The sequence below is a fragment of the Microtus pennsylvanicus genome, chromosome 11, assembly GCF_037038515.1.
Source record: "Microtus pennsylvanicus isolate mMicPen1 chromosome 11, mMicPen1.hap1, whole genome shotgun sequence".
NCBI lineage: Eukaryota > Metazoa > Chordata > Mammalia > Rodentia > Cricetidae > Microtus > Microtus pennsylvanicus.
The window spans coordinates 19,767,144-19,793,735 of NC_134589.1; the positions used below are offsets into that span (position 1 = coordinate 19,767,144).

General features: G+C 49.2%; 1 protein-coding gene across 1 annotated transcript in view; it reads right to left on the bottom strand.

Annotated features, from left to right (window-relative positions):
* Window positions 1-26,592, bottom strand: part of Map3k14 (mitogen-activated protein kinase kinase kinase 14) — a 46,319-nt gene that overhangs the window by 12,171 nt on the left and 7,556 nt on the right. The window contains exons 2-6 of the mRNA XM_075990606.1: window positions 10,072-10,346; window positions 8,982-9,051; window positions 7,261-7,471; window positions 6,564-7,181; window positions 5,444-5,581 (exon numbers count right to left, since the gene is read on the bottom strand). Coding sequence (XP_075846721.1) covers window positions 5,444-5,581; window positions 6,564-7,181; window positions 7,261-7,471; window positions 8,982-9,051; window positions 10,072-10,327 — 1,293 coding nt within the window. The 5' untranslated portion in view covers window positions 10,328-10,346. The remainder of the gene's footprint in view (window positions 1-5,443; window positions 5,582-6,563; window positions 7,182-7,260; window positions 7,472-8,981; window positions 9,052-10,071; window positions 10,347-26,592) is intronic.

Genomic DNA, 26,592 nt, shown 5'->3' on the forward strand with positions numbered 1-26,592 from the left:
ACAGACTAGTCCGGCCCAGCTTATGTTTCCAGACTTGCTGACAGGGCAAACAGGAGCTCTGCCCATGTGGGGTTTTTTGGACTTCTGCCTATCAATGGAAAATGTCTCTCTTCTGGTTACTTAAAGTATAGTCTCATTCAGCCCACATGAACTTTGACTTTTGATCCGTGTTTCCTCTAACAGGCTGATGAACTTGACTGAAACCGATTCACCTATGATTTCCAATTGCAATGTCCCTCCGCTAATCACTCCTAAAATGTGAAGCTTCCTAGGGCTCCCCAGAGAGCCTAGAAAGGTACCTCAGGATTCTGCATCGGAGGAAATGGGAATGCCCAGTGCCTGTGGGGCTCCTTGTTTGAGATGGCTCACGTCCCACACCGACCACTGTTAAATCCTCACAAAGCTAGGCCTTTGGCACTTGTGACATAACTTTAGGGGACGATGGAAGGCAGGAAAGGTGGGACTGTCCACTCTGATTCTGATGTTTGAGAAACTGTAGAGTGCTCAGGAAGGCCCACTCACTGCACCAAAGGTAACTCAGAGGGAAGCTCACAAGTTTGAGGCCAGTCTTACCTATGTAGTTAAGGTTTAGGTCAACTTGGGTACTGAGTCTCGACAACCCCCCCAAAAAAACCCACAATTTTTTTTCCAACTTATATAACTTGTTTTTCAATGGATCATAAGTTTTAGGATATACCTGACCATTTAACGAATGTAAACACACCAAATAAACACCACAAAGTGGCACATGTCAAATCTCATGTACCTCCAAGAATAGGACTGAAGAAGAGGCCTGGGTACCATGAAGACCTGACTAAGAGGCCCAGGATGTTGAAGCAGGCTGGTGGGCGATCCTCACTCACTCTTTAGAGCAGTGGTTCTCAACCTTCCTAATGCTGTGACTCCCGCTTAGTACAGCTCCTTATGCTGTGCTGACTCCTAACCATAGAATTATTTTCATTGCTATCTAATAACTAATTTTGCTACTGTCATGAATTACAATGTAAATATCTGATATGCAGATGGTCTTAGGTGACCCCTGTGCAAGGGTCATTCAAGCCCCCAAAGGGCCGCGAACCACAGGTTAAGAATCATTGCTCTAGAATTCCAGCAATGCTGAATCATTCCCAATACAGACCAAGGTTGGTGGGATGGGAAAGCTCAAAAAAAGAAAAAAAAGTGATTTTGCAGTCTGGGTGAGACTGAAGAAGCAAGGTAAAAGGGCAGTCATCCCATGAAGTCCGGTGGGGAAGGCCCCTTGCCCTCATGGCCAGAAACCAGAAACCAGCTCTTGACTCTTTCAGCATCCTCCCGCTCAAAGACAGTGCAGGGCTGTGCTGGGCTCTGAGTTGGAACTAACGTTTAAAGTCCACTAACCTATGCCAGGCACTGCTCAGCACTGTTTTTATACCATAGTTCACAGAGGGGTAGACTGTCACTCCCATTTCACTGATGGGGAATCTGATGTCAGCACAAAGAGCTCAGTCACTGAGAACACAGTACCACCACCGAGACTGTGGTTGGGGAGGCCTGACCCTAGAGCTGCCGGCTGCTGTATCGCTGGAAGAATTTTCCAGGTTCAGCCTTGACACCTGGCCATATTTACATATATTCGGAAGCAGCATCTCCAGGGAGGCCTGCAGACAGCACTGATGTACTGCCAAGTGCAAACGTCCTTCCCTCCACTTCAGTCCCTGGGCAACTGTGCCTGGTGGCTTTTTCCTCTTTGAAACTCATTTTCTTTAGCAAACTAAATCTGTTTTTCTGTCAATAAAAAGGGGGTGCAAGGAACTCTACAGTTCTGAAGATCTCAGGAATATAAATTATGGGAAAGTTTATATAAACTCAGGATGGGACACAAAGATGCCTAAGAAACCAGGAGTCCCATTTTCTCACCCTCTTCCGGACAGTCCCCTTCGATCGCCGCTCCTAGATAAGGGCTCACGGCTGACGCTGCTTCAACAGTATACCATGTAAAAGCCTGGGTTTGCTACAAACTCTAGCTTTGGCCAGGAAGATGGCTTAGCAGGTGACAGTGCCAGCAGAGCGAGCCTGAGGATCTGGATCTGATCTCTGAAGCCACACAGAAAGCCAGGTGGCATTGCACACCTGTGATCCCAGCATTTGCACAGTGTGAAGGAAGCTGGGGAGGCTGGGAGCAGAGCTTACTGGAATGCACTTGGCTAGCAAGTGTGAGACCCTGATTCAATACTGACAACACACACACCACAGCACACACCCATACCATACACATACATACACATACCACAATGCATACATCCCCCACTACATACACACACAATATACACACCACATACACCACATATACATACATATACCACAATACATACATCCCCCCCACTACATACACCACACACACACTACATATACATACACATACCACAATACATACATCCCCCTACACCACATACGCACACAATATACACACCACATATACACACATATATACACACCAATACCACACACATACACACACCCTACATACAGTGCATGCTGCCTTAAACTGAAAGGAGAGCACTGACACACACACACACACACACACACACACACACACACACACACACACACACGCTGGGGCACACTCACAAATAAAGCTTCAAAACACCAGTTCCTTTGGATCCACAGCTCTGTCCCCAGTCTCTGCACAGCATCTAGCACAGAGCAGGTGCTCCACGACAGCTGGTTTGACTTGGCCAGTGCTGCACTATTCCAGTTTGGTGACGGAGCCAAAGGGAGGCTCCCAGAATCCTGTGCTTGGGCCAGATGTCTTAAGACAAACAGTTCCTCACCCTGTTGAGGGCAGATGGCAATTGTCCTCTGAGAATCTGCTGAATGACACAGTCCCTTTGCCATCAAACTGTGCCCATGCCGCTAATACATTCTGGGTCAAGTCCCAAGGATTTAAGGATCCTGTAAATCCATCCTCTGGCAGGGAGAACTTATATACTGGTTGCTTAAAAAGCCTGACCGTTCTATGTGAAGCAAGGAGAAACCCTGCCTAGGGTGTAGTGGTGGTGGTGGTGGGGTAACCTCTAGGACTGGATCTCATTTTCATAAGAGAAACAGCCAAGTTTCTACATAGAGTCTAAAAAGACTATGACAGATGGCACTTTTGAGGACAGGAGTGGGGTGCAGGGAAACTTTGCTTGGCGTCACTTCATTTATGGAGAGGCTGTACTTGTTTTCAGTTAGAGATGAATGGGGGGCTGGAAAGATTGCTCCGCAGGTAAGGGGCTTGCTTCCTGCCAACCCCAAGTTCAGTCTACACGGTGGAAGGAGAGAACTGACTATTCCAGGTTGTTCTCTGACCTCCACATCTACCCCATGACATACGTGCCCTCGAACATACACAGAAATAGGTCATAAAAATGATTAATTAAAAAAACATAAAAGATTAAAAACAAAACAAAATTTCACATTAAGGGCTAGACCTGTGGCCAATAAGCATATGACCCAAGCTCATGGATGTTCTAGAAGGAAGACCAAGGGGTTGCTGGTATTATGTAACCTCTCGTGTCCAGGATCCTTCCCAGGAGCACTAAAGGGGACATGGGCCTGACCTCAGATTCCCAGACCATGTCTCCTGTCCCTACTTACCATGCCTTTGCCAGGGAACTCTGGGAACTTTTTTGTATGTAGTATCGGAACTTGAACTCAGGGCCTCATACTTGCTAGGCAAATGCTCCAATATGATCTATATTTCCCGGCTCAGGGGACTTAGCCCTCGTGTGCTCTTAGAACTGAACACTGTACAGGACAAACTGCAAGCCCTAAGCCTCTCCTCCGAGAGAAAGGATGGGCTGTCTGCCCCACCGCGAGCTGGACGAAGGAGGTAGGAGCTCTGACTGTGGACAGCTAGAGCCCTGGGAAGTCCAGGCCTTCTGCCTGGGGCTTTGACAACTGCCCTGGACACAGGACAAGAGGAATGTATTAAGGTTGTTTACCTTGTTGCCTGGGACTGAGGACCTCAGCAGAGGGACAGCTGAGAAGCTGGTGACTAAGCTCCCAGCGCTGGGCATCCATCTCTAGGACACTTCCCACTCTCCCCCACCTCCCACTGTCCCTCGGAAGGGACAGCTGAGCCTTCTCTGGTAGACTGGGGAGGGCTAAAGAGGTTAGGCCCGTGACCCTGGCATCCAAGTGTAAGATGACCCATGCTGACAAGACTTCAGTCTGTGCTTGTGCTGAGGGTGAGGATGGTACTTGATCACTTCACATCTGTATGAACTCTGAGGTAAAACGGACAGATTCTTCTTCCACTACTCTGAGGTTCAGGTTCGACACCAGCCACAACCTAGCTCAAGTATAAACCCAGGAAGTTAGGTTTATTCACATCCCAGCTGGAGACATCCCCAAAGCTAGGGGCAGCCTTGATGGAAGTGGCAGGGCTCATTCTGCATGACACCTAGAATATGCTGGGCCTCGGGGGTTTGATTTCTTGGTCTTTTTCCTTTTGGGGATCAGGGTGTCTGATATAAAGCCAGTTATTTCGCCTAGTGGTCAACTCCCCACAGAACAACAAAATCCCTCAACCAATATTTCCCAAAATGATCCACATAAATTCAGGTTCTTAGTCTTTTTGGTTAGGGACAGGCAGGCTTCCAATAGAGCAGGGACCTCCAAAGCAGGGGTTGGGGCCAGACGCTGAGGGGGCAGAGATGACACTGCTGAGATCTGGGGGTGCACAGCCGGGACAATGCGACACGGCAGGGCAAGCCACACGGGAGGTGTCTCGAGCCAGGATTCTCCTTTCCTTCCTCTCTCCAAAGCTACAGTCTGTGACACATCTTGATTTGGACCCTGATTTTGTCACCAGCCCAGAGCGTTTCCACAGGCTGGCCTGCCAGTCCTTAGGACTTGGCCATGGGAGGCAGGTGTAATGTCTAGCTTCCTCGCAGGAGACCTGGCAGGTGGAGGTCACCACTCTCACCACCTGCACCAGGCCCCACTATGTGGCATGAGGGTTTTGTTCAGCACACACTGTCTGTGACTTGGAGAATCTTCCAGGTCTGGACTTGCCCCTACAGGCCCTGGCGTCTTCAGCGGCCAGAGCTGTATCCAGACCCAAGCTGCGTGCTCCTGCACTGCCTCGCACAGACATGCATACCACGGGCAGTGAGCAGGCCAGGTCATGTGACAGACTGCTCCCTTCCAACTCCAGCTGACCCAACCATCAAGGCAGAGCACTGGACACCCCACGACTGTTGTTGACAATATTGCTGAGACCAAATGTGGCAGACCCCGTGTGGTTTCCCTTCCAACTCTCTGGTGTTCTACCAACTATGCATGTTTTAGAAAAATTTTAGGCAGGGTCTCGTACCATAGTCCAGGCTGGCCTAGAATTCATGGCTGTCCTCTTGCCTCAGCCTCCCAAGTGCTGGAAGTTTGGGTGTGAGCCCATCAGTGTATCAACTTGGCATACCTTTTTGACAGCACACTGGAAGCCGGTCTGCTTGTCCTTCATTCTGTGAACCTCACCGAAGGAACCTCTGCCCAAACGGGGCTGGTGTGTCACCCAGTGGACCTCTTCTCGGTACTCATAATCCACTGGTTTGAGTTTCTAGGGTTGAAAAGGAGGGGGTCAGTTCCAATGGCCAGGACAGTGAGGAAGGCTCTCCAGCTACCAGCCCTCACTAGAGCTACGGGTGCTGAACAGCCACACCCAGACATACTACCAGCTCTCAGGTGGGGTTGTACGGAAGACAGACCAAAGGGGTTGAGAGGAATAAGAAGGCAAAGGTGACCTTCACAGACTGCCCGGGGGTGGGGGGTGGGGGCGATGAGCCCTGGGATGAAAAGCTAAATTGCCTTGATAATGGAACTCTGTAACTCGGTAACTAGAAGGGGGAAGAGAACCGAGCCAAGGACAGTGTTAAAAGTGACTAGAATAAGCCCAGCAATTGGACAAGATGCTTCAAGTTGCAAAGTTACTTGACAGAGAACTAAAGGAAAAGGGAGGGAATGGGGAGAGGGCGGGCGGCATTTTTCTTTTCGCTAGGATGTATTCATCAAACGCACACAATTCAGCGACAGGAAAACTACCCAGAAGGACTGAAGAGAGACACCTAGAAAGGTTGTGGGAAGTGAGGCTGTGGGTGGACGGCTTTAGGACTGAGATCACTCTGTGGCTTTTGGTTGGGTGGAACCTTTAAGAGGTGTGGCCTAATGGGAAGAAGTTAGGCCATTGGGGTGCACCCTTCATCTCTCTCAGCTTCTGGGTTGTGTGATGTCAGTAAGTCATCTCCATCACGTGCTCAGCCATAATGTACTGAGCCCCAAACCTCTGAAACTCGCAGCCCAAATGAACCTTTGAAGTTGACTGTTTTAGCATTTTGTCATGGTAACAGAATCCTGATTCAATCCCCAGTGAGCAAGTTGATTTATTACCATGGGCATGAGTGACTCTTGTATGAAGGAACCCTTCCTCAGGGCCTGCTGGCTTACAGCAACACTTTGTCTCCAAAGCAAGCTCCATCCCCACCCCTACCGTCAGAAAGGTGGCTTTTGGATGTACGTGTACAGGAGTTTAGGGGGTTAGTTACCTCGGTAAGCAGGACACCCTCGTTGTCCTCAGTTTCAGGGCTGAGCCTCTGAGGCTTGGAGCTCCCTGATGACCATGTCTTAGCCAGGCTGGCCAGGCTGTTGGCTTGGCCTGAGCTCACACTGCCTTGTAGTGCATGGACCAGGTACTCCTCCACAGGAACCTTTTCTTGGGCACCTCGAGATGGATAGTTGGACTCCAGGTGTGGGCCGGGCAGGGGCTTCTGAGTGTCTCCATAGGCCAGTTTGCTTAGGTGTGGGCTGGGCAGGGGCTGCTGGCCACTTACACCGGCTAGTTTGTCCAGGAAGAGGGATTCCAGCGGGTAGGGTCTCCAGGGCTCCAGAGGGTGGAACGGGAAAGGATGGGGCAGTCTGTTGTAGGGGAAAGGGTGAGTAGAATGGGGTGGGGGGCCTACGGCCTGCGGGTGGTGGAGTTTCCACACGTGGTTTAGACATTGCAAGGGGCTGATCAGTTTGTGGAGCTCAGGTCGGGGCAGCACTGGTCGCAGGCCTTCACCCTGCTTTTTACAGCACAGGTGCCCGAGGTCTGCTTCCTTCAGAGGCTTGGTGAACTGGGAGACATTTCTGGCATAGAGGGTGCCTAGTGGAGACTCATCTTCCTGCAGAAAAAATACAGAGGTCACAAGTCCCAGTCCAAACACCCAAAGCAGGGACCAGGACAATGGTGGAGGGTCTCACCTGCACAGGGACGGTACAGCTCTCTTGCTCAGGAGTTCGGGGCAGGGGCTTGGCTAAGGCCACTCCTGCCTGGACCTGTGACTTCGACCTCCTCTTCTTACGTTTTTTCCGGGCTTTGCTGCGACGTTTTCCCTTCCGGCACACACGGGCCATTTTGCCTTCAGTTGCGTGGGCCACATTGTTGGGGATTTGGTCAAGGCTCTCAGACTGGCTGTCAGAAAGGGGACAGATCCACATTTTGAGCGCAGGAAAGCGAGAAGAGGGACAGTTGGACTGTCTGTGGAGTCAGAGAGACTCTGAGTGCAAACCCCAGCTCCGTCATTCCAGTCATGCATGCTTAATGACATGACAGGGGACGCATGTGAGGAACGCGGTGTTAGGTGAGTATGTGTGAGAATCACGGATCCCAGCACAAATTTGAACGGCTGTTTATTACGAGGTGCTATGGGCCTGTGCGACCACTGTCATGTACGTGGCCCACTATTGACCAAAATGCCATGATGTGGCAGCTCTGTACTTACATAGTGTGGGCATGTTCCTAAGCCCCAGAAATACCATGTTCTCTCCCTTAGGAAATGAGCACAGTATTTCCTGCCACACGGGGTGGAGATGGGGTTTAAATGAGAACAGTTTCTAGGCCTTAACGCCTGGCCCCTCAGCAGGCTGCTCCATAGGCTTATTGCTGGGCGCTGGGGTGGACTCTCAGCCCTTCTCCGGGTGCCAGCTCTCTGGCTGCTCCATGGGTGAACTGACCCAGAGAGGGCCATTCTTGGGGCAGGCACCTTAGCTCTGACAGATCTGAGTGGTGTTGTTTCTGTCATCTCTACCCTTAGCCCTTGGAGAGATCTAGCTGCCACGGGACACGAGGAGCTGCCAAATGGACACCCTTTTAGGCTGGTGCAGCCACGGAAGATCTGCCGGGCTCCTACCCTGTCAGGTATTAAAGGAACTGGTATCAGGAAAGGGTTTGGAAGGGGGCTGCTATGAAACAGCGGGGGAGGGGGCACTGGCTACAGCCTCAGCCACAGTCCCTCTACATCACTTTACCCCCACAATCGGCCCCTGGAGTGATGGGAGCCTGTAAGCCTCTCGGGCAGCCAAAAGAAGAGGATTCAGCAAAAACCCTATTCTTTGGGCCAAAAGGTGTCTGAGGTAACATAAAGAAATGCCTAAGCCCTAAGGAGGACAGTAGCCTCACACCCTGACCCCTTTCGATCATTAGAGGTTTCCAAACGCCAATGCTTTAATTCCTGGTGGAAAGAAGGGCCTATGTCTGGGGCCGACTGTGATCAAATCTCATCTTTGGAGAATGGGGAGCCTGGAAACAGATGAGCCTGGCCTAGCTATCATCCAGGACCAGGGCCAGGGCAAGATAAGACCTATAGAATGGCAAGTGTGTTCCCTCTGGCCCATGCTCATGGCTAGTCACCGTTGGAAGCCGCTGTTCCCGGCATCCTCCCTGCTGATGGGAAAGCAGGGGTGTATCAGGACTTGGAGGAGAACAAAAATAAAATGTCAAGTTGATGGGAGCCAGAGGCAGCTTCCGCCAGGCTGACTTGGCTGAGAGCAGCTGGGCCAGGACAGCTGGGTGGCTGCCAGGAGCAGAGCCCAGGTGCTGAAGCCGGGAGCCAGAGGCCTGGTGAGAGTGGCCTGGGCAGGCAGCTGGCAGGTGGCCTGGTGTCAGACCCCTCCCTCCCGGCTGCAGCAGCTTGCTGTCTTACCTGTACCGCTGTGACCCTGCGATGAAAATGCGCTCCGAAAAGGTGGGGCTGAACTCCTGGCTGTTCTCACCTTTAAGTCAAGGAAAAGGGGGCAGATTAGCAGGGAGAAGAGAACGAAGACAAGTTTAGCAGTTGGAGAGCCTTCTAGACAGGCCCTAGTGGCTCACCTCCCGGCCACCACCCTATTTCTCACTGGGGGAGTCACCCTGTCCCCAGCTGACTAGTTAAGAGGGAATTGTCTATAAAATGGGATCATAGGAAGCCTGCCGGCCTCACTAACAGTGAAGCTTCTAGAACATTCCACACATCACAGTTGATAAACAAGCTGGCAAGTATTTATGTTCACACGTGTTTATGTGTACACTCATTTCATGTCCATTTTCTCATTTCTTCTCAAAAGTCAAGTGGAGGGCTTGGGAGGTGAAGCAGAGGGTGGATACATGGAGAGGAATGCTACCACACATGGGCTATCTCGCTCTTCAGGTTCTAGCCCAGGATACCTGCTGGACTGGAAGGTGGTGCTGAGGACAGCGGACTCTGGAGTTTCCCAGCCCTCCCAGGAGTTCTTGATTCCAACAGGAGTAGAAGTAGAAGGGGTCAGACTTTGGCCTCAGCTGCCGAGGCTGGCTGCCCACAGACTGGCCCAGCAGGCCCAAGAGCAGGGTGCTGATTTGGGGGCAGAGGGTGGGGGTGGGTGGAGCCATCTCCAGTTGAAGGCAGTGATGTAGGCTAGAGGGGTTTCCTAGGAGTCTTGGCCTTTCCTGTCTGGGCTCCTCCGGATGCCAGGGCAAAGGGCTAAAGGCCAGCTTGATGCACCTGCAGAGTCCTTAAGCATTCCTGCCCCTTGGCTGCGTCCCTGTTCGGGTCACAAGGGCATAGACTCTATTTGCTAAGTCCCCACGATCCACCCTTCCCTCTTACAGACCCTACTTAGTTAGATACCCTGGGCTGGACCTCCAAATGTGTCTGGATACATTACAGAGTGGCCGTTCTGACCTCGCTCTTCCATGGGGACCTCTCATGCCGGCCACCCCTCTGCAAGCCCATTCATTCATGTGCCACTGTGCTCAGAGCAGCCCCGGATCCTTACATTCAGCCTGGGCGATGATGGAGATGGCGGGTGGGCCACCCTCGGAACCTTCCTTGGCTGTGCCTTTGGTAATCACGTCGTTCAGGATCTCCCACTTCCCACAGAACACCGGGCTCTTCTCCACAGCCTCAAGCTTGTAGACACAGCTCGGCTTCTTCCCCAGCGACTGTGTCTTCTCCTTGGCTTTGGCGAGTTCCTTCTGTTGCCCAACTGCTGAGCCAGGAGTGCCTGGGCAGGCCGCTTCCATCACTGCCATCTCCCAGGCTTGTGCTCACCTACGGGGGCCAAACACAGACCAGGTCACTCCAAATCCCAGACCTCATGTAGAGGTTAGGCACAGATTGGAGGGGAAACACATCTGCGTATGTGTGTGGTGGTGGTGGGCACACTGGAAGTTCTTGGCTCTTTAGGCCAAGTGTACTCATTCTCTGAACACCGTGAGAAGTAAGGAATCCAAGCTCACAATATTCATGAGCATTTCATTTTGGGACCCCTGGCCTACTGGCACTGCACTGTGAATGGATTCCTCTGCTGGGCCTTCAGAGGGATGGGGCCATTCTCTTCAGGGTGTAGCCACTGATAAATTGTCCATGGTCCAATAAACCCCACACCTATGCTCAAGCAAATGATCCTAGGTAATCTCAGTGCAGCGTGCACACACACACACACACACACACACACACACGAGTAGGAGGGGAAGTGGGAGGGAGAGAAGACAATGGGGTGGGCTGAACAGAAGGCTCAGCAGTTGGAGCACTCACATGGCAGTTCATAAACATTTGCAACTACAGTTCTCGGGATCCAGTGCCCTCTTCTGGCCTTCATGGGCACTGCATACATGTGCTACACACACACACACACACAAAGGTTTAACATTCAATAATCAAAAATAAGTAATTTTAAATTTTAATTTATTATTACTATTATTGTTATACTATTTTTTTTGAGACAGGGTTTCTCTGTGTAGCCCTGTCTGTCCTGGATCTTGCTCTGTAGCAGGCTGGCCTTGAGCTCACAGAGATCTACCTGCCTCTGCCTCCTGAGTGCTGGGATTAAAGGTGTGCACCACCACCACTACCATTGGCCTAAAAATAATTTTTTTCAAAAGAGGGTAATGGGGTGAATACTACCAAAATACATTATACACATGTAAAAAAAATCGTCAAAGAGCAAATAAAAACATGTTTTAAAGAAGATTCCACCTTTCCTCTGCATTCAGCCTAAAAATGGGGCTCAACACTTGGCTCCTTTCCAATGATGGAACTCTTTGTGACTCTCTAGAAGTCCTGAAAAGTGGCTTCCTCCGCAAACATTCACAGAAAACCTCTAAGTATTTTTCCCCTAGGTAACGGTAAGAGTAGTATTTATACTAGATACCTTAATACTAACCGGCACCTGGGCACACAGCATGAAACACTACCACTCTCTGGGTTCCAAGTGGACTATCCTGAGCCTTCCCAAGGAAGCTGAACAGAGGGCAGTCGCGGGCTGCTGTCAACCCGTGCCCATAGCACAGACATCAGAATGATCAAGAGAGAAACAGTGGCTGTCTGAGTTCATCAACATGGGAATAATTGTTTTTCTCTTTCCTGAGACCAGTTTCTCTGTGTAGCCCTGGCTGTCAGGGAACTCACTCTGTAGACCAGAATGGCCTTGAACTCAGAGATCTGCCTGCCTCTGGCCTCCAACTGGAACTAAGAGCATGCACCATCATGCCCAGTTAATATTGGAATACTTTTTTAAAGGCAGGAATGTTTTTGTGTGATGCTGGGGATCGAGCCCAGGACATTCGGCATATCAGATGTGTGTTCAATCACTGCACTACACACTCAGTCAAGACAGGACTTAAAAAACAAAATTATGTGTTTGGGTGTTTTGCCTGCATGATGTATGTATACCACATGTATGCCTGGTGGCCTGGGGCCAGAAAGGGTGTCTGATACCTTGGAATTTGATTTACAGACAGTTGTGAAGCCACCACGTGGGTGCTGGAATTCAAACCTCATTTCTCTGGAAGAGCAGCAACTGCCCTAAACTACACTAAGCTATCTCTCTGGTCCAGAGACAGAGACTTATTAAAGAGCAGGGTGTGACTTGCTTCAGACAAAGCCTGAGAAGGTACCACACGCCAGCAGGTCTTTGATAATTGTTCTGGGCTGGCAGGTTGATCTTAACGAAGTTACTCACAGATGTGGTCTTCCCGGCTGTAACGCCATTAAATTGAGCTCATACTTAGTTGCTCTTAGGGCAGACGTGCAGACCAAATGAAGCCAACTGTCTGAGACCCTTGGCTGGAAGTTAGTGAGATAGTGGGGAGCTGAGGAATACCGGGCCCAAGCTTCTTCCCAGGGCCCGCCTCACTCACCTCCTTCTGTTCCACTGGCTCTGGAAGCCTTGTCGGCCCTACCTGGAGGTGGGCTGGGTTCTGTTCATTTGTTCTTGCATCTCTACCTCTTGAGAGCAGACTAGCCCTGAACCCAGAACAGCTCCAGCCTCCAGCAGGGATGCCTGATTCTGGAGGCTAGAATGGATAATCTACCACTTGGTCACTCTAAAATGTCAATGGGAAATTCTGATTTCCAACTGGCAAAAACCTCCAGGTAGGCTGGTACTGTAACTTTTCCTCACTACATCCCTCCCCAAATCCTTCGGCCTTCTGAAAACTGACTTAAAGCCTACAATGAAGCCCACCTTTTTTAGCCTTTTTATCAGGGAAAATGCAATTTAAAAATAAACTAGGAAACCCCCTGAATCTAAGAGAAATAGACGTATGCTTAATGGACTCTCCTTACTTTCTTGTGAAAACCTGAAGCCTACCCAAGTGGATCTCTGTTCAGGAAGTCAGCCCTTGTGTGGCAAAGCTGGGGCAGGTTGTGGACCCCAGACTCCTCAGGCTGGATGTAAGTGCCTTGAGTTTCCCAAGTCATGTTCCAGGCAAACATGAAGGGAAACTCAAGGACCTCTGTGGTCGCAGGGCTCCTAAGAGTCGGGGGACCCTGTACATGGCTGCATCTTAGTACAGAGAACAAGACACAAATCAGGATGACTCATGTTGACTGGGACCCGAAGGACTGAAGGCACATTTGCAGACCTGCCAGAATGGTCCCACGCATGCGCGATGAAGAGCTGGGCCTGTGAACGAGGAAGAGGGTGGGCCCTGAGCTGCACTCTGCTCAGAAAGCCCGCCTCTACCTGGTGTAGAAAGCTCACCTTGAGCTAGAACTCTTAGAGGCTGCGGGCACTCAGCCAACCAGTACCTTTCTTTCATGTAGCTGGGCAGCAGGCCAGGGGCCCTGTCGCCCCCACCCCCAAGCACACACGACAAACGCCAGGCTGCTCTCCCTGGGGAGAAGTTGAGGTTGTGGCCTCCCGTGTACTCTCCAGTGACTCATCCCCAGCCTAGCAGGCAGAATGACAAGGAGGCCATTGAGAAGCTGACCCAGCAGCTGGCAGCTGGCCCTGAGAATGGCACAGGGAGCACTGGCTGACCCCCACCCTCCCAGCGGTGGACAGTTTAAGGCAGCAGCAGTGGAACTTCTCCTGTAGTTGGCTGTCCTGGGCCACATGACCATGACTCAGCCCCTCAATGACAGCCTCCAGGTTCGCTGGCCTAATGGCAGCTCTCCCACAAATATGGACAGGCCTGCTTCTTCTCTCCTCCCCCACCTCTATGTGGGTCTGGTCCATAACACGCAGATCAGTATCAATGTCAGGACTGTAGCTAGGTGTTCTTCCCAGCCCTAGGCTTTCAGTGCTGGCTCGCTCCCGCCCCCCACCCCTCGGCCTAAATGGGGGCTAAATGAGGTCAAGGCTCTGCTTCATCTTTCAACCCACCCCCCTCCTCAACTCCACCTCAGCCTCCAATGCATGCAGCCGCCTGCTAGCTCCACTGTATGGAAGCCAAGGATGACAGCAAAGGCAAGAGTCCCACCCAGGGCCCGCACAGAGAAAAGGCAGGGTTCACCAGCACTCCTTCAGGTCCGGTGCATACATCCAACCTGATCTCCTCTTGCGGCGCCGCGATCACACTGCAGGAATCTAGGGGTAGAAGTGGCTGGGTGCTACCAGATCAACCCTAGGCTCTGTCTGTAAGAACAGTTCTAGGTTTGGGCTCAAGGATGTCTGGGAATCACAGGAGCAAGACAGTTTGCATTTTTCCAGGGATGGGGTCATGGCGCTTGCCTAAGTGTATACCACGGCCCAGGAGGTTGTTCTTGTCTCCCAGGTCAGGGCTAGGGTTGCATGCCTGATTCTGCCTTTGGCCTCCCTCTATAGAGTTCTCCAGTGCAGGAATTTCCAACCAGAAAGTCTGGAGCTGTGCAGATGACTTCTTAAAATGCACACATCCTAGAGCCGCCGAAGAGCCAGTGGCATGGGGCCCAGAATATGCTCTCCTTTCAGTGCTGGCGCCCGAAATCGGCCTCGCACACGCCAGACAAGTGCTCTGTCACTGGGGTACATGATGCTCCCAGGCCTTTGTAAGAAGACAGTTTTTGGGGACTGCCAAGCCTGAGAACTTGAGTTTGATCCCTGGAACCCACAGAGGAGAGAAAAGAGAAATGACTTCCACAAGTTGTCCTCGGACCTCAACTTGTGCGCCATAGCGTACACACACACACACACACACACACACACACACACACACACACACTAAATATAAGCAGAAGAAAAGAGATCCTTTTATTTTAAGATGGTCAAGTGTCTTGAACCTTTAAAAAGAAATGAACTGACTTTATCTTCATGCACGTGGGGAGCTAGGAGGTCTAAAGGGCAGTCATATCTGCCGAAGCTGGGGTCAGAGTTGGCTGTGTGCCACCTGACATGGGAGTGGAGACCCATGTCCTCCACTGCTGAGCCGCCGTCTCTCCTACCCAGAACCTGTACTGTTATTTTATTTTTTTTGGATTTTTTTTGAGACTGGGTTTCTCCATGGCTTTTTGGTTCCTGTCCTGGAACTAGCTCTTGTAGACCAGGCTGGCCTTGAACTCACAGAGATCGGCCTGCCTCTGCCTCCCGAGTGCTGGGATTAAAGGCATGCGCCACCACCGCCTGGCTCTGTTATTTTAATATGTACGGATGTCTTGCCTCCACGCATGTCTCTGTATCACTGTGTCATTTGGTGCCTGTGGAGTTCTGAAGAGAGCATTGGGTCCCTGGAACTGGAGTTACAGACGGTTGTGAGCCACCATCTGAGCGCTGGGCATTAGACCTGCCTTCTCCAGAGGAGCAGCCTGCGCCTTAACCATGAAACCATCTCTCTTGCCTCCTAGATTCTCTACTCCTGACAAGCCTTTTGGTACCAGGTCAGCCATATGACCCCTCGCCATACTAATCTATACTAGCCACCAGGAATGTGTGTTTGTTTACAGTTAATTACAATGACAGAAGCTGTAAATACAGCTTCTCAGGTACACTGGTTACCTCACTGGAGAGCTCAGGTGGAAAACACATCTGTTTCCAGGATTCTGGGAGAGAAGTAAGAGTTAGGCCAAATGAGTCTTTGACTCATTAAAGGGTGCAATAGAAGTATTTTAAATGTTGGCCTTGGGAGTAAACAGCCTTTCTAAAATGTATCATATTTCACTTCCCTCTTTTAGCAAGTCCATTTACCCTGAGAACACCAGGCTGGGAAACAGAAGTTATGGCTTCTAGCTTTATTTAAAAAAAAAAAAAAGGCATTAGGGCCATTTTTGTCAAATGAAATCACACCTCATCACCATATAAGAGCTAGAAGCATTCATATCAGAAACAGCTGTCCTGGCTGATGGCGGTGGCAAGAGGTCCACCCACTCAGCCTTCTTCCCCTCAGCTGAGGATCTCTGTAGAACCCCAGGTCGCTAAGAACAGACTTGGAGCCATTGGCCTCAGGTTCCTCCTCATTCCCAGAACAGGCCGGTCCGGAGGGCTGGCTGACTCCAATTCAGAACAATAACAACAGCGGCTAATATCTGCTAAGCACCTAGCATTACTTAACCTTCCTTTCCACAGTGGAAGTGAGAAGTTCCCAGCATGCCTAGGTTACACAGCTAGAGGTGTGCTGGACTTGGTCCCTGCGCCTGGAGCCTGTGCACTGACCTCGAACGGTTTCTCGGACTTCTCTCAGGAAGTCAGAGTCCTGACTTTCAGGAATCTTCGGAGTGTACAGAGGGAGAGAACACGAACTGCCATGGCTAGTCTGGCCAACAGGAGATGCCAAGTGCATGTTCGTCCCTTTGCCCTTTACTAGGCTGTGTCGACTGAGTCACAAACACGTCCATGCCTCCACGTCACATAAACGAGGTGTCCACAGTCTCACCTAAGGAATTCCATATTCACTTCACCAGAGGGAAATCAAAACCGTTGAGGCCAGTCTGACAACGTTCACTGAAGGATCCGAACAAATCTCTCTCTATTTCATCTGGGAATAAGAGTGTGTCCTTCTCTGAATGCTCAGAGGGATAAGCAGCAGAAGTGGAGTGGCCCAACTTCCTTAATAAGACATTGGCTGACACCAGTGCTGCCCTAATGCTTCCTCTTTTCTGCCTGTAGTTGGCCTAGCTGCCAGGCCACACCAATAAAGCGTCACCCTAACAAGAAGAAGGGCTTGTGAAGCAAGGGAGCGCCCAGGGCGAGTGCCTAGGAGGGAGCTGCCCTTGCAAACAGCTATTTGACCAGTTGTGCCCTAGGTCCCCACACCTGCTTCATTCTGGTTCCCCTTTCTGCCCTGTTTGCCTCCTCGTGCCTGCCCTGGCACCTAGCCAGCCAGACTGGTCCCTTTGCTCAAAGCAGTTGGGCAGCCATGGGCAAGTCTGCTTCTCCTCCATCCTCACCATGCTCTTCTCTCTATGGGGCACTTACCTAGACCTGCCCTATCTTTTTCTCCTCAGGAGAAGCCAGTTACGGTGGCCTCTTGCATTCATTCAGCGAGTGTCCACTCAGCTAAGGAGATGCAGCGGCTGACGCGGCTCACACGGGTCTGAGTGTGGTGATGGTTCTGCACTGTTCATGCGCCTCACAGTTACAAGGCTGACGTTCTTATTCCCACTTGACACATGAGGAAACTGAGGCTCGATTTGGAGAACTAGAGAACCTGACATGGACTTAGAACTCAAACAGTACCCAGGACGCGGCCCACTTCCCTGGCACTCAATGATCATCAGCTCTTGTTAAATCCAGGAACTGACAGATATTAACTGGCTACAAGGCTAGTACAATTTCTATTTTGTATTTGGGGTACGCTCAGCCCCTGTAGGCAAGAAGCACAAAAATGAAGAATTGGGGAGCAGGTGTCTGGTCTGTCACTAAGTGCTGAACCAGCAAGTCAGACTTCCAAGCCAAGGGCTCTGCCACATGCTGCCGGGTGTTAAAGTTTTTAAGTCGATGAGTTTTAATAGGTCATTCGTTTAAAAATCTATAAACAACACATATGCACATGAACAAGAATTGCAGGTAACATTCTACTATCTTGACTTAAAGAGCCACTGAAGGGCGTGCTTTGGAAAGAGAGATGTATGGAAGAGGGACACGGAATGTAAGAAGTAGCAGCAGGCACAGGAATCGATGCAATGTGTTTGTCAACTCAATGAACAATTGTGTGTTGAAAAAAAAGCAGTCAAGGAAGCCGGGCGGTGGTGGCGCACGACTTTAATCCCAGCACTCGGGAGGCAGAGGCAGGCGGATCTCTGTGAGTTCGAGACCAGCCTGGTCTACAGAGCTAGTTCCAGGACAGGTTCCAAAAACCACAGAGAAACCCTGTCTCGAAAAACCAAAAAAAAAAAAAAAAAAAATCAGTCAAGGGGCTGGAGAGCTGCTCAGTGATTAAGAGCACTGACCACTCTTCCAGAGGGCCTGAACTCAGCTCCCAGCAGCCACAAAGTGGTTACAACCTTCTGTAACTTCAGTTCAGGGGATCTGATGCACTCCTCCCACCTCCGAGGGCACTAGGCACAAATGTAGTGCAAAGACACACAGAGGCAAAACACTCAGACATCTAAAATGGAAGAAAAATAAAACCTGGTATTTTGGGGGAAATTTTACTTGTGAAAATGTATACATTTTATTAAAATTACAATTATGTATGCACATTAAAGTTTAAGAATAACTTCCATAAGAACAGAGATACCTGTGGGACAGTGGTGATGCACACCTTTAATTCTAGCACATCAGAGGTGGAGGCTGGTGAATCTCTGAGTTCTAGGCCAGTCTGGTCTACAGAGTGAGTTCCAGGAGAGCCAGGGCTGTTACACAGAGAAACCCTGTCTCAAAACAAACAAACAAACAGAGCAGAGATACCACCAGAGCTTACAAACCCAAAGGGTAAAGAAGAAAAATTTTGCCACTGTAACAGGAAGCAAGGGAATGGAGAAAAAAGAAGCCAGGGTACTAAAATATAAATAATGCAAGTTAAAGTAGCAGAAATAAAAATGTTAATCTATCATTAATTTTAATACACACAAATATTTTAAAAACATATAATCCTGTTTAAATCTCTTCAGTTCTGGGTCTACACAGGAGGCCAAGAGGCCATGCTCAGCTCAGAGGATTTTAAAGAAGACCATTATTGTATACATGTATGAAAAAAAAACCCACAGGGAGATGCTAACAAAAGAAACAAGACACCATTTTATACAAGAACTGAAAAGATTTGGAAAACAGATGCTAATCTAAACCATGTGAGTTGGGCTTGGTGGCGCATGCCTTTAATCCCAGCACTCAGGAGGCAGAGGCAGGTGGGTTTCTGTGAGTTCGAGGCCAGCCTGGTCTACAAGAGCTAGTTTCAGGACAGGCTCCAAAGCTACAGAGAAACCCTGTTTCAAAAACAAAACAAAAAATACCAATCTCCCAAACAAAACAAAACAAACTCCAAAACCAAAACCAACCAACCAAACAAACAAAACCCCCCCAAAATCATGTGGCTCTCATATCAGGCAGAGAGCTCAGAGCACATAGGCACAACAGTCTTCACAGACCCCACTGAAGAGTCTTAGAGCCAGTGACTGGAGGCAGAGAAGGCTTTTGTTGAATAAGGTCTCTGTCGGTAAGTCCTGTCCTCCTGTAGTGCTGTGAAGGCCCTGGGCACGCAGAGTGGGTCTGCTGGGTACCCTGGCCTGGGTGCTACAATGACAAGGAGGAAAACGGCACAGTTGTTGAAGGGGTTCATAGTATGCTGGGTAACAGACAAGCTGTCAGAGAAGGATTGAAGGGGTTCATAGTATGCTGGGGTAACAGACAAGCTGTCAGAGAAGGACGTTGTAAAGCAGGGGAGGTCTAGGACACAGACACAGAGGCCATGCAGTGGGGTGGGCACACAGGGAAACTCGGAGCAGCTGCAGCAGGAGCTGCAGCAGGAGAGGCTTCCTATGGGTGAACAAGAACTGCTCAAGGGAAGGGAGACACCAGCGGAGGGCTAGGGAGATGCCAGCTGGTGAACCGCATGTAGCCATGTGCCGGAGGACTTGAGCGTGAGCCTCAGGTCTTAGTGAGAGACTCAAACACTAAGGTGGGGCTCATAGGTGGGGCTGCTTGCCACTGAGCCAGACAGTAGAAGGAGAGAATTGGCTCCGAGTTGCCCTATGACCACCACACCCACTCTGTGGCCTAAGGAAATAAAAATACAATAAAAAGTAATAGGTGTGGGTGACTCTTGAGGAACAATACCTGAACTCAGGCCTCCTCATAGACAAGCGCACACACACTGCAAACACACACACACACACACACACACACACACACACACACACACACACACACACACACGGTACTCTAGGTGAGGAGGGCCCAGGAAGATGTAATCCAGAGGGGAGTCTCTCTGTAGGAATCACTACAGCTTTAGGGAGCTGGTGGGTAGGCTGAAGCCACAGTGGCAGTTGGTGAGACTGGAGACGAAGGTCGGGAAGGAATCATGAAAATGAAGCTGGTCCTCCTATACCCCAGGACCTAATTCCCAGGAGAGTGAGGCTATAACCCTCCATTCCCTCACATTCCTGGGGATAGAGTTATAAAAGGAGGGCCCTGGGGGCAGGGAGCAGACAGTGGCTGCTGGGCAACTATTGTTGGTAAAAATTTCAGGGCTCTGGAAAGGTTTGCTGAATTCTTTCCCAAAGGATATGGGAGCAGGTGGCCTCTAGCTAGGGGGAGGCGGCACGCCAAGTACTGTACTTGGGCACTCTGAGCGTCAATGAACTGAAAGGATCTTGACCCCCCCCCTCCCCCTTGGCCAGCCTGAAGCCTGCTCCCTGGAGGGAGATTTCTTTTGTGCATTTCCCATTAATGAAGATATGAAACGTGAAGGTTCATTAATCATTAACATTTTACAGATCGATAATATACAAAAGAAATCTCACATGCCCACAACTATTCAGTCTTACTGCCAATTCCACAAAGACAATGGCAGGGCTAAGAAAATTTGTGGGATAGAGCTTATTATAGTCCTCCAGTCCCCACCACATGTTTGGCAGCCCTGGCTGGCCCGGGGCCCGAGGAAACACCAACGCCCTTAAAGGCCCTCAGGATGCTAAGGGCAACCACCCGTGTCTATTCTATTAGTGTAGGTCTTAGCCACTTCCACCCTCTCCCTGACCTCGGCCCATCCCCACTGGGCTGAGCTCATCATAAAACATCACGTCCTTTAGACAACCTCAGTCTGAAAGACGTTGGCCGGCTCTGCAGTGCTTATGGGTCCAGGCCCAGGCCTGTGGTCTATAATCTATCTGACCACCGTTTCCCCAAACACAGGGTGTGGCTCTGGCTGCCGTCTCTCCCCAACCTTTTAGCTACTGAGCTCTACAGGTCTCCCAGTGGGCCTTGCTGTGTGGGCCACCTGACACTTCCTGATTGTCCTGTACAGATTAAGCTGAGGCCTTCCCCTTCCAGGAAGTCGCTGACAAGCCACAGCACCCCAGTCTCTTTCTTCCTCTTCACTTTGACCTTTAAACACACCCTCATTCACTTTTACTCATCCATGCAATAACACAGCCGAAAGTACTGGGGACAGAGCGCGTCAGACAAGACATCAGCTACTTTTATGCAGCTATCACACAGAAATGCAATCTTGATAGGGAACAACTAGAGATACAGAAAGAGATGCACAGCTGACGCTGTTCAGTGTTTCCATAGCAACAAAAACCCAGAACTAAATTGATTATGGGGAATTATTAAATCACAGCACATCCATTAAAATGTTTATAAAAATTAACAATATGAACAAGTATCACTGGAGACAATGTGAAAGAAAAAGTATATAGAAGTCTACGCAAACTCTGGCCCTGAATAGTACTTATCTTGTGTGGTTGTCTTTTTTTTAACTTTAAGTGTATGGGTGTTTTGGCTGCATGTGTGTCTGTTCACCTGTGCATGCCTGGCACTCGCAAATCCCTGAAAAGGTTTGTTGGAGCCCCTGGAATTGGCAGTACAGACAATTGCGAGTCACCATGTGGGTGCTGGGAACCAAACCCAGGTCCTCTGTAAGAGCAGCCAGTGCTTTTAACTGAGCCATCTCTCCGGTCCCTTCTATAGTAGGTCAACATCATAAAAACATAGACATAGAGACTCTGTCTTAAAACAAAAACAAACAAAAAAATCCAGACGCCAGCAGACAAAACAAAGTTTCTCTTCTTGTCAGACTTATTAATGTCTTAATATTTTAAAATATTTTTATAATTTTCTTACATTTTCTTCAGTGAGTTATTCTATTTTATAGACAGCAATTTCAAGTGATTAAACACAGACAGACAGACAGACAGACAGACAGACAGACACACACACACACAGAATACCATAGAAAGTTTAAGTCTTCCCCACCCTTCTGCATCTTTTGGAGGATGGGCTTTACCCATCCCTCTCATATTCCTCACTGATGTCCTCTGTAGTACATTACTTTCATAATGAAGACAGGCGATAAACGAAAAGGATCTCTCGGTACGGGACAAGAATTGCAGAGGCATGGCACGTATGCATGTTTGGGAGTGGTACCTGGTAAACTTAAGATGACCCCACACATGCAGACACAAAGGTGTGTACCAAACCGCTGGCCACTCAAAGAAACAGAAGGCTGGAGAGGAGAGCGCCTCACTCTGAGTTTTGGTTTTATTTCTCTCTCTTTATAGTCTCCCTGGGGACTGCGAGTTTTAATAGTTGTGACTCAGAAGTAAGAAAGAGATAGCCATCACATACCACACACACACACACACACACACACACACACACACACACACACACACACACGGGACTTCTATGGATGAATTCTGTTTCCAGATCTCACTTAGAAGTGGTACCACAAAAGCCCATCCTTGTTTACATTTTTTTTTTTTTACAGCTGGGAAATAATTCTGAGTGGCACATTCGTGGGACTGGAATTTCTGGATGACCCTCTGTTGGTGGGCTCACTCTTTTTCTCCTGGTTCAGGGTGTCAGGGAAACAGGTGGTTCTCACACATCCTAGTTATTTGCTTAAGGTATTACCCTTATTATCCTCAAGGGATTTCTAAGCCAGCCAGAGAGAAAATGGATAGATGGATTACGTGCCATTTATTCCATATTTATTTAAATGAGAAATGAATCCTAAATTGATCTTAGATTCAGAAAGGCCTTTGGCAGTCATTTATTCCAACACATGACTTCTTACTAACTAATGCTGGAGAAGGGCCATTCACACAAAGACAAGGATGGAAGAGCCGAGTGCGAATCACCGGCCTTTCACATTTTGAGTTGTAGGCAGGGGCAAGTCATTCAAGCAGAGACCTGGTGTCTCGCCTGCGAAAGAGACATTCTCAAACCACAGACAGGGTTTTAATGGATGACTGATTGCAAGGAACAATGCTTAATTTATACAATTCAGGGCATGTGACCAGTACCCCACGAGTGGGGCTTGCAGAGGGATGGATGGAACGTGTGATGAAATGCATACTGTGCCAAAGGGCTTTGCCTGTGCTGAGCTGGTACCCACCTCAGCCCCTGGTCAGCAGAGCATCTCACACAGATACTGAAGGGAGGCGGAAAGAGAACTCAGAACACAGGGGCAGACCCATCCGAGGGTGGCCCCAAAGAGCCCTCTGCAACCCGTCTGGCCTCTGTCTCCACTGGCAAGGTCTCAGCACGGAATGGACTGAGCAATGACCTAGTGACACATGGTGACCTCAGTAGAAGGGCTGGGATTAGTTGTCTTGCCGTATCTTTGGGTATTTTCAACATCTGTTGTCATCTGCATACATGTAATTACGTTCTGATTCATGTAAACAGAAATTCATACTGGCAGCTATTACTGATCGTCATGTATTGTGTGATGCATACATTATTTCTTAAATCCTTACAACTCTGTATGCAAGACATTAATATTATATCCTTCATTTTTATTATTTTCATATTTATTTGAGATAGGTCTGGCTATGTATCCTAGTTGGCCTGGAACTTGCAATTCTTCTGCCTCTGCTTCTTGAGAGCTAGGGTTACACATATGAGCCACCATGTCTGGCTACACAACGCCCTTTATATAGAGGAGGAAATTGAGGGTCTGGAGGTCATGTGTTCGATGTCACATTGCAGGGAAGGGCCAGCAGTAGGATATACATGAAGGACTTGTATGCTGAAGCCCACTCAGCCATGGTACTGAATCTCTTATCCAATGATCCGAGCTTTCAAAGGTGGGGCTGAAATACAGAAGCTGCTACAATCCACAGATCTGTTAGTGACACACCCAGGGATTGACCTGGGAAGAAGTATCTCAACGGCCAAGCAGGAACAGACAGCCTAAGTTATAGAAAAGGAGCGGAGAGGCCGGGCGGTGGTGGCACACGCCTTTAATTCCAGCACTTGGGAGGGAGAGGCAGGTGGATCTCTGTGAGTTCGAGACCAGCCTGGTCTACAAGAGCTAGTTCCAGGACAGGCTCCAAAAAAAAAAAAAAAAAAAAAAAAAAGGAAAGGAGCAGAGAGCAGAAACTCCAAGGTGGAATTGTGGCAGGCCTTTGTTCCTTGGCCAAGGGATGAGAATCTCATCCAGGAATGAGTCTATAACCAAGTCCAAATTGGCTATTTCTTTGATAAAGTCTAGTTCTGGGCTTCTTGATTCCAGGTCACTGGTTTGTTTGTTTAATAGCAAAGCCTTGAGCACCAGCATCCACGCCATCACATGGCCAATACTTTGTCTCTAGACCCCGGACACTTAACAAGCCTTAAAAAAAAAAGGGTTATAATGCCATTTTACATGGAACTTGCAAAAACTTTGCACTAAGAAAGTCAACACTAGCCAGAAGGTGACAGCATATGCCTTAATCCCAACACTCAGGGGACAGAGGCAGGTGAATTTATGTGAGTTCGAGGCCAACCTGATCTACAGAGTGAGTTCCAGGAGAGTCAAGGCTACACAGAGAAACCCTGTCTCAAAAAAAAACCAAAACAAACCAAAAACCACACTTACACATAAACACACATGCATGAGCATGTGTGCACACGCACGCACACACATACACACACCAAAACAAACAAACAAACAAACAAACAAAACCAAATAGAAAAGATGCCTGAGAAGGCATCTCTGGGCCACAGTGTTACCCCACTGCCTCACACTAAGTCACCCCACAGTCTCTCCCTCTTTTTCTTGTTCTCTTTTGCTTTTTTTGAAATGAAGTCTTGGTATGTAGCCCAGGCTGGCCTTGAACTCATAAATCTTCTTCTCAACATCCTGAGTGGTGGGATTACAAGTGTGAGTCACCACACTGTGTCAATCCTGTTTTTCTGATAAATCAAAATGCATTTCAGGTTCTTGCCAAGGCTTGAATTCATCATTATAAGTAACAATTCTGTTGTAAACTATGAAACACGCCCCCTCTCTCTCAACCTTTTGGACTGATTTATAGCAAGGAGCTGTCCCTTGGACATAGCCAATCCTGCTGAAATACAACCATTACCCTCCTTTCTGGGTTTATATATGTGATTTTTACAGGTGGGGCTGGTTTCAGGCCTTAGTGGATAAAAGAAAGCCAGGTTCAGTATCTCTGTAAGGGAGGAGGCTTCGAGTTCATTGTAGTCACTGGTGGCTGGTTCTGAAATTGAGGAACTGATTTGAGGAACTTCAGAATAAACAAGAAACCCAAACAAAGTGGCTTTCTGCAGAAGACTTCCAAAGTAGGGGGATGGGGGTGTGTTGAAGGAGACACATGGTCTGTTCTGTGGAGCCCTGACCATGACCTAGTTTTAGATGCTGTCCTACATAATCTTTGACAAACTATCCTGAGTGATCAGCTGGAGACACGAGTGCCAGGGATGCATCTGACATGCCCACCTACACTAACGGGTCATGTCTTTGCTCTCTCCTGCGGTGGGTGATGTGGGAGATGACAGGTAGGTTCTCAAGAGGTTCTTCAGCAAAGGGAGGGAAACTGGGGAAAGCCTATGGCTCTTCCTCTTCCTCAGACCAACAGGGCCTAACAGGAATATAGATCTGCACCCTGCACTTCCATTTGATGACAAATATCTACTCTATCTAGTGGGTACCATTTTCCAAGTGCTGGACGGAAATACGATGGTGATCAAGCCAACAAGAGCTTTCCTTGCACATGTCCCTGACAGACCATCTTGGCATACTGACCCTAGTCTTCAGAAGGCTTGACATGGGCCAGGCCTTGAGCTGTCTGCACATGATTTGGGCCTACATGGCACCAAGCACTGTGTGCTCCTGAGTTTAAGTATGTTGGAGCACCTTTGTACCACCAGGGCCATCATGTTTGAACATGTATACTGAAGACTCCAGAGTGTGAGCAAGCTCCGCTTCCAAGGTGAGAAGCAGGAAAGGGTTCTAGGAGGAGAGAGATTAGACACCGGCAGGCCGAGGGGGAGGCCTTCTCCTATAGGGGAGCTCTCTGTGGGACAGTCAACACTGGCTCAAGCTGCAGCATGTCTCCTTGGGTACCCACTTTCCCTCTATGGTGAGTTCTTTGGCAGAAGTGCCCCGGTTCCACTTGCTTTTAACAACAGATGCTCAATGCTGTATGATCCAATAAAGCCATCATAAGATGAAAACACTGTCGAGCAAATTCGTGGGTTGTGCCTAATGTCATAGCTTACTGATCATTACAGATGAACAACGCAGCACTTTGCAGTATTGGTTATGTTCCCTCATGACAGTGATGCCGGCAGGGAGCTATGACCCATAGCCAGTGCCCAGCCTCACCATGGTCTTGTATTACTTAACACCAGCCCAGAAAGAGATCAAGTTAAAAATCTGGAGCATTTTCTAGTGGATACCAATTGCTTCTGCATCATAAGTTCAGGAAACTGTGAGTTGGACCATCGTCAGTGGGACATGGATGTGTTCTACCTAACTGAGCTTGGCAGTTAACACTCTTTACAAACATCACTTGAGTGAAAAAACAGACAGTTGTGGCGGCACATGCCTGTAATCCCAGCATCCAATAGGCAGAGGCAGAGGCAGAGGCAGAGGCAGAGGCAGAGGCAGAGGCAGAGGCAGAGGCAGAGGCAGAGGCAGAGGCAGAGGCAGAGGCAGAGGCAGAGGCAGAGGCAGAGGCAGGAGGGTAGCTAAAAAGTCAAGGC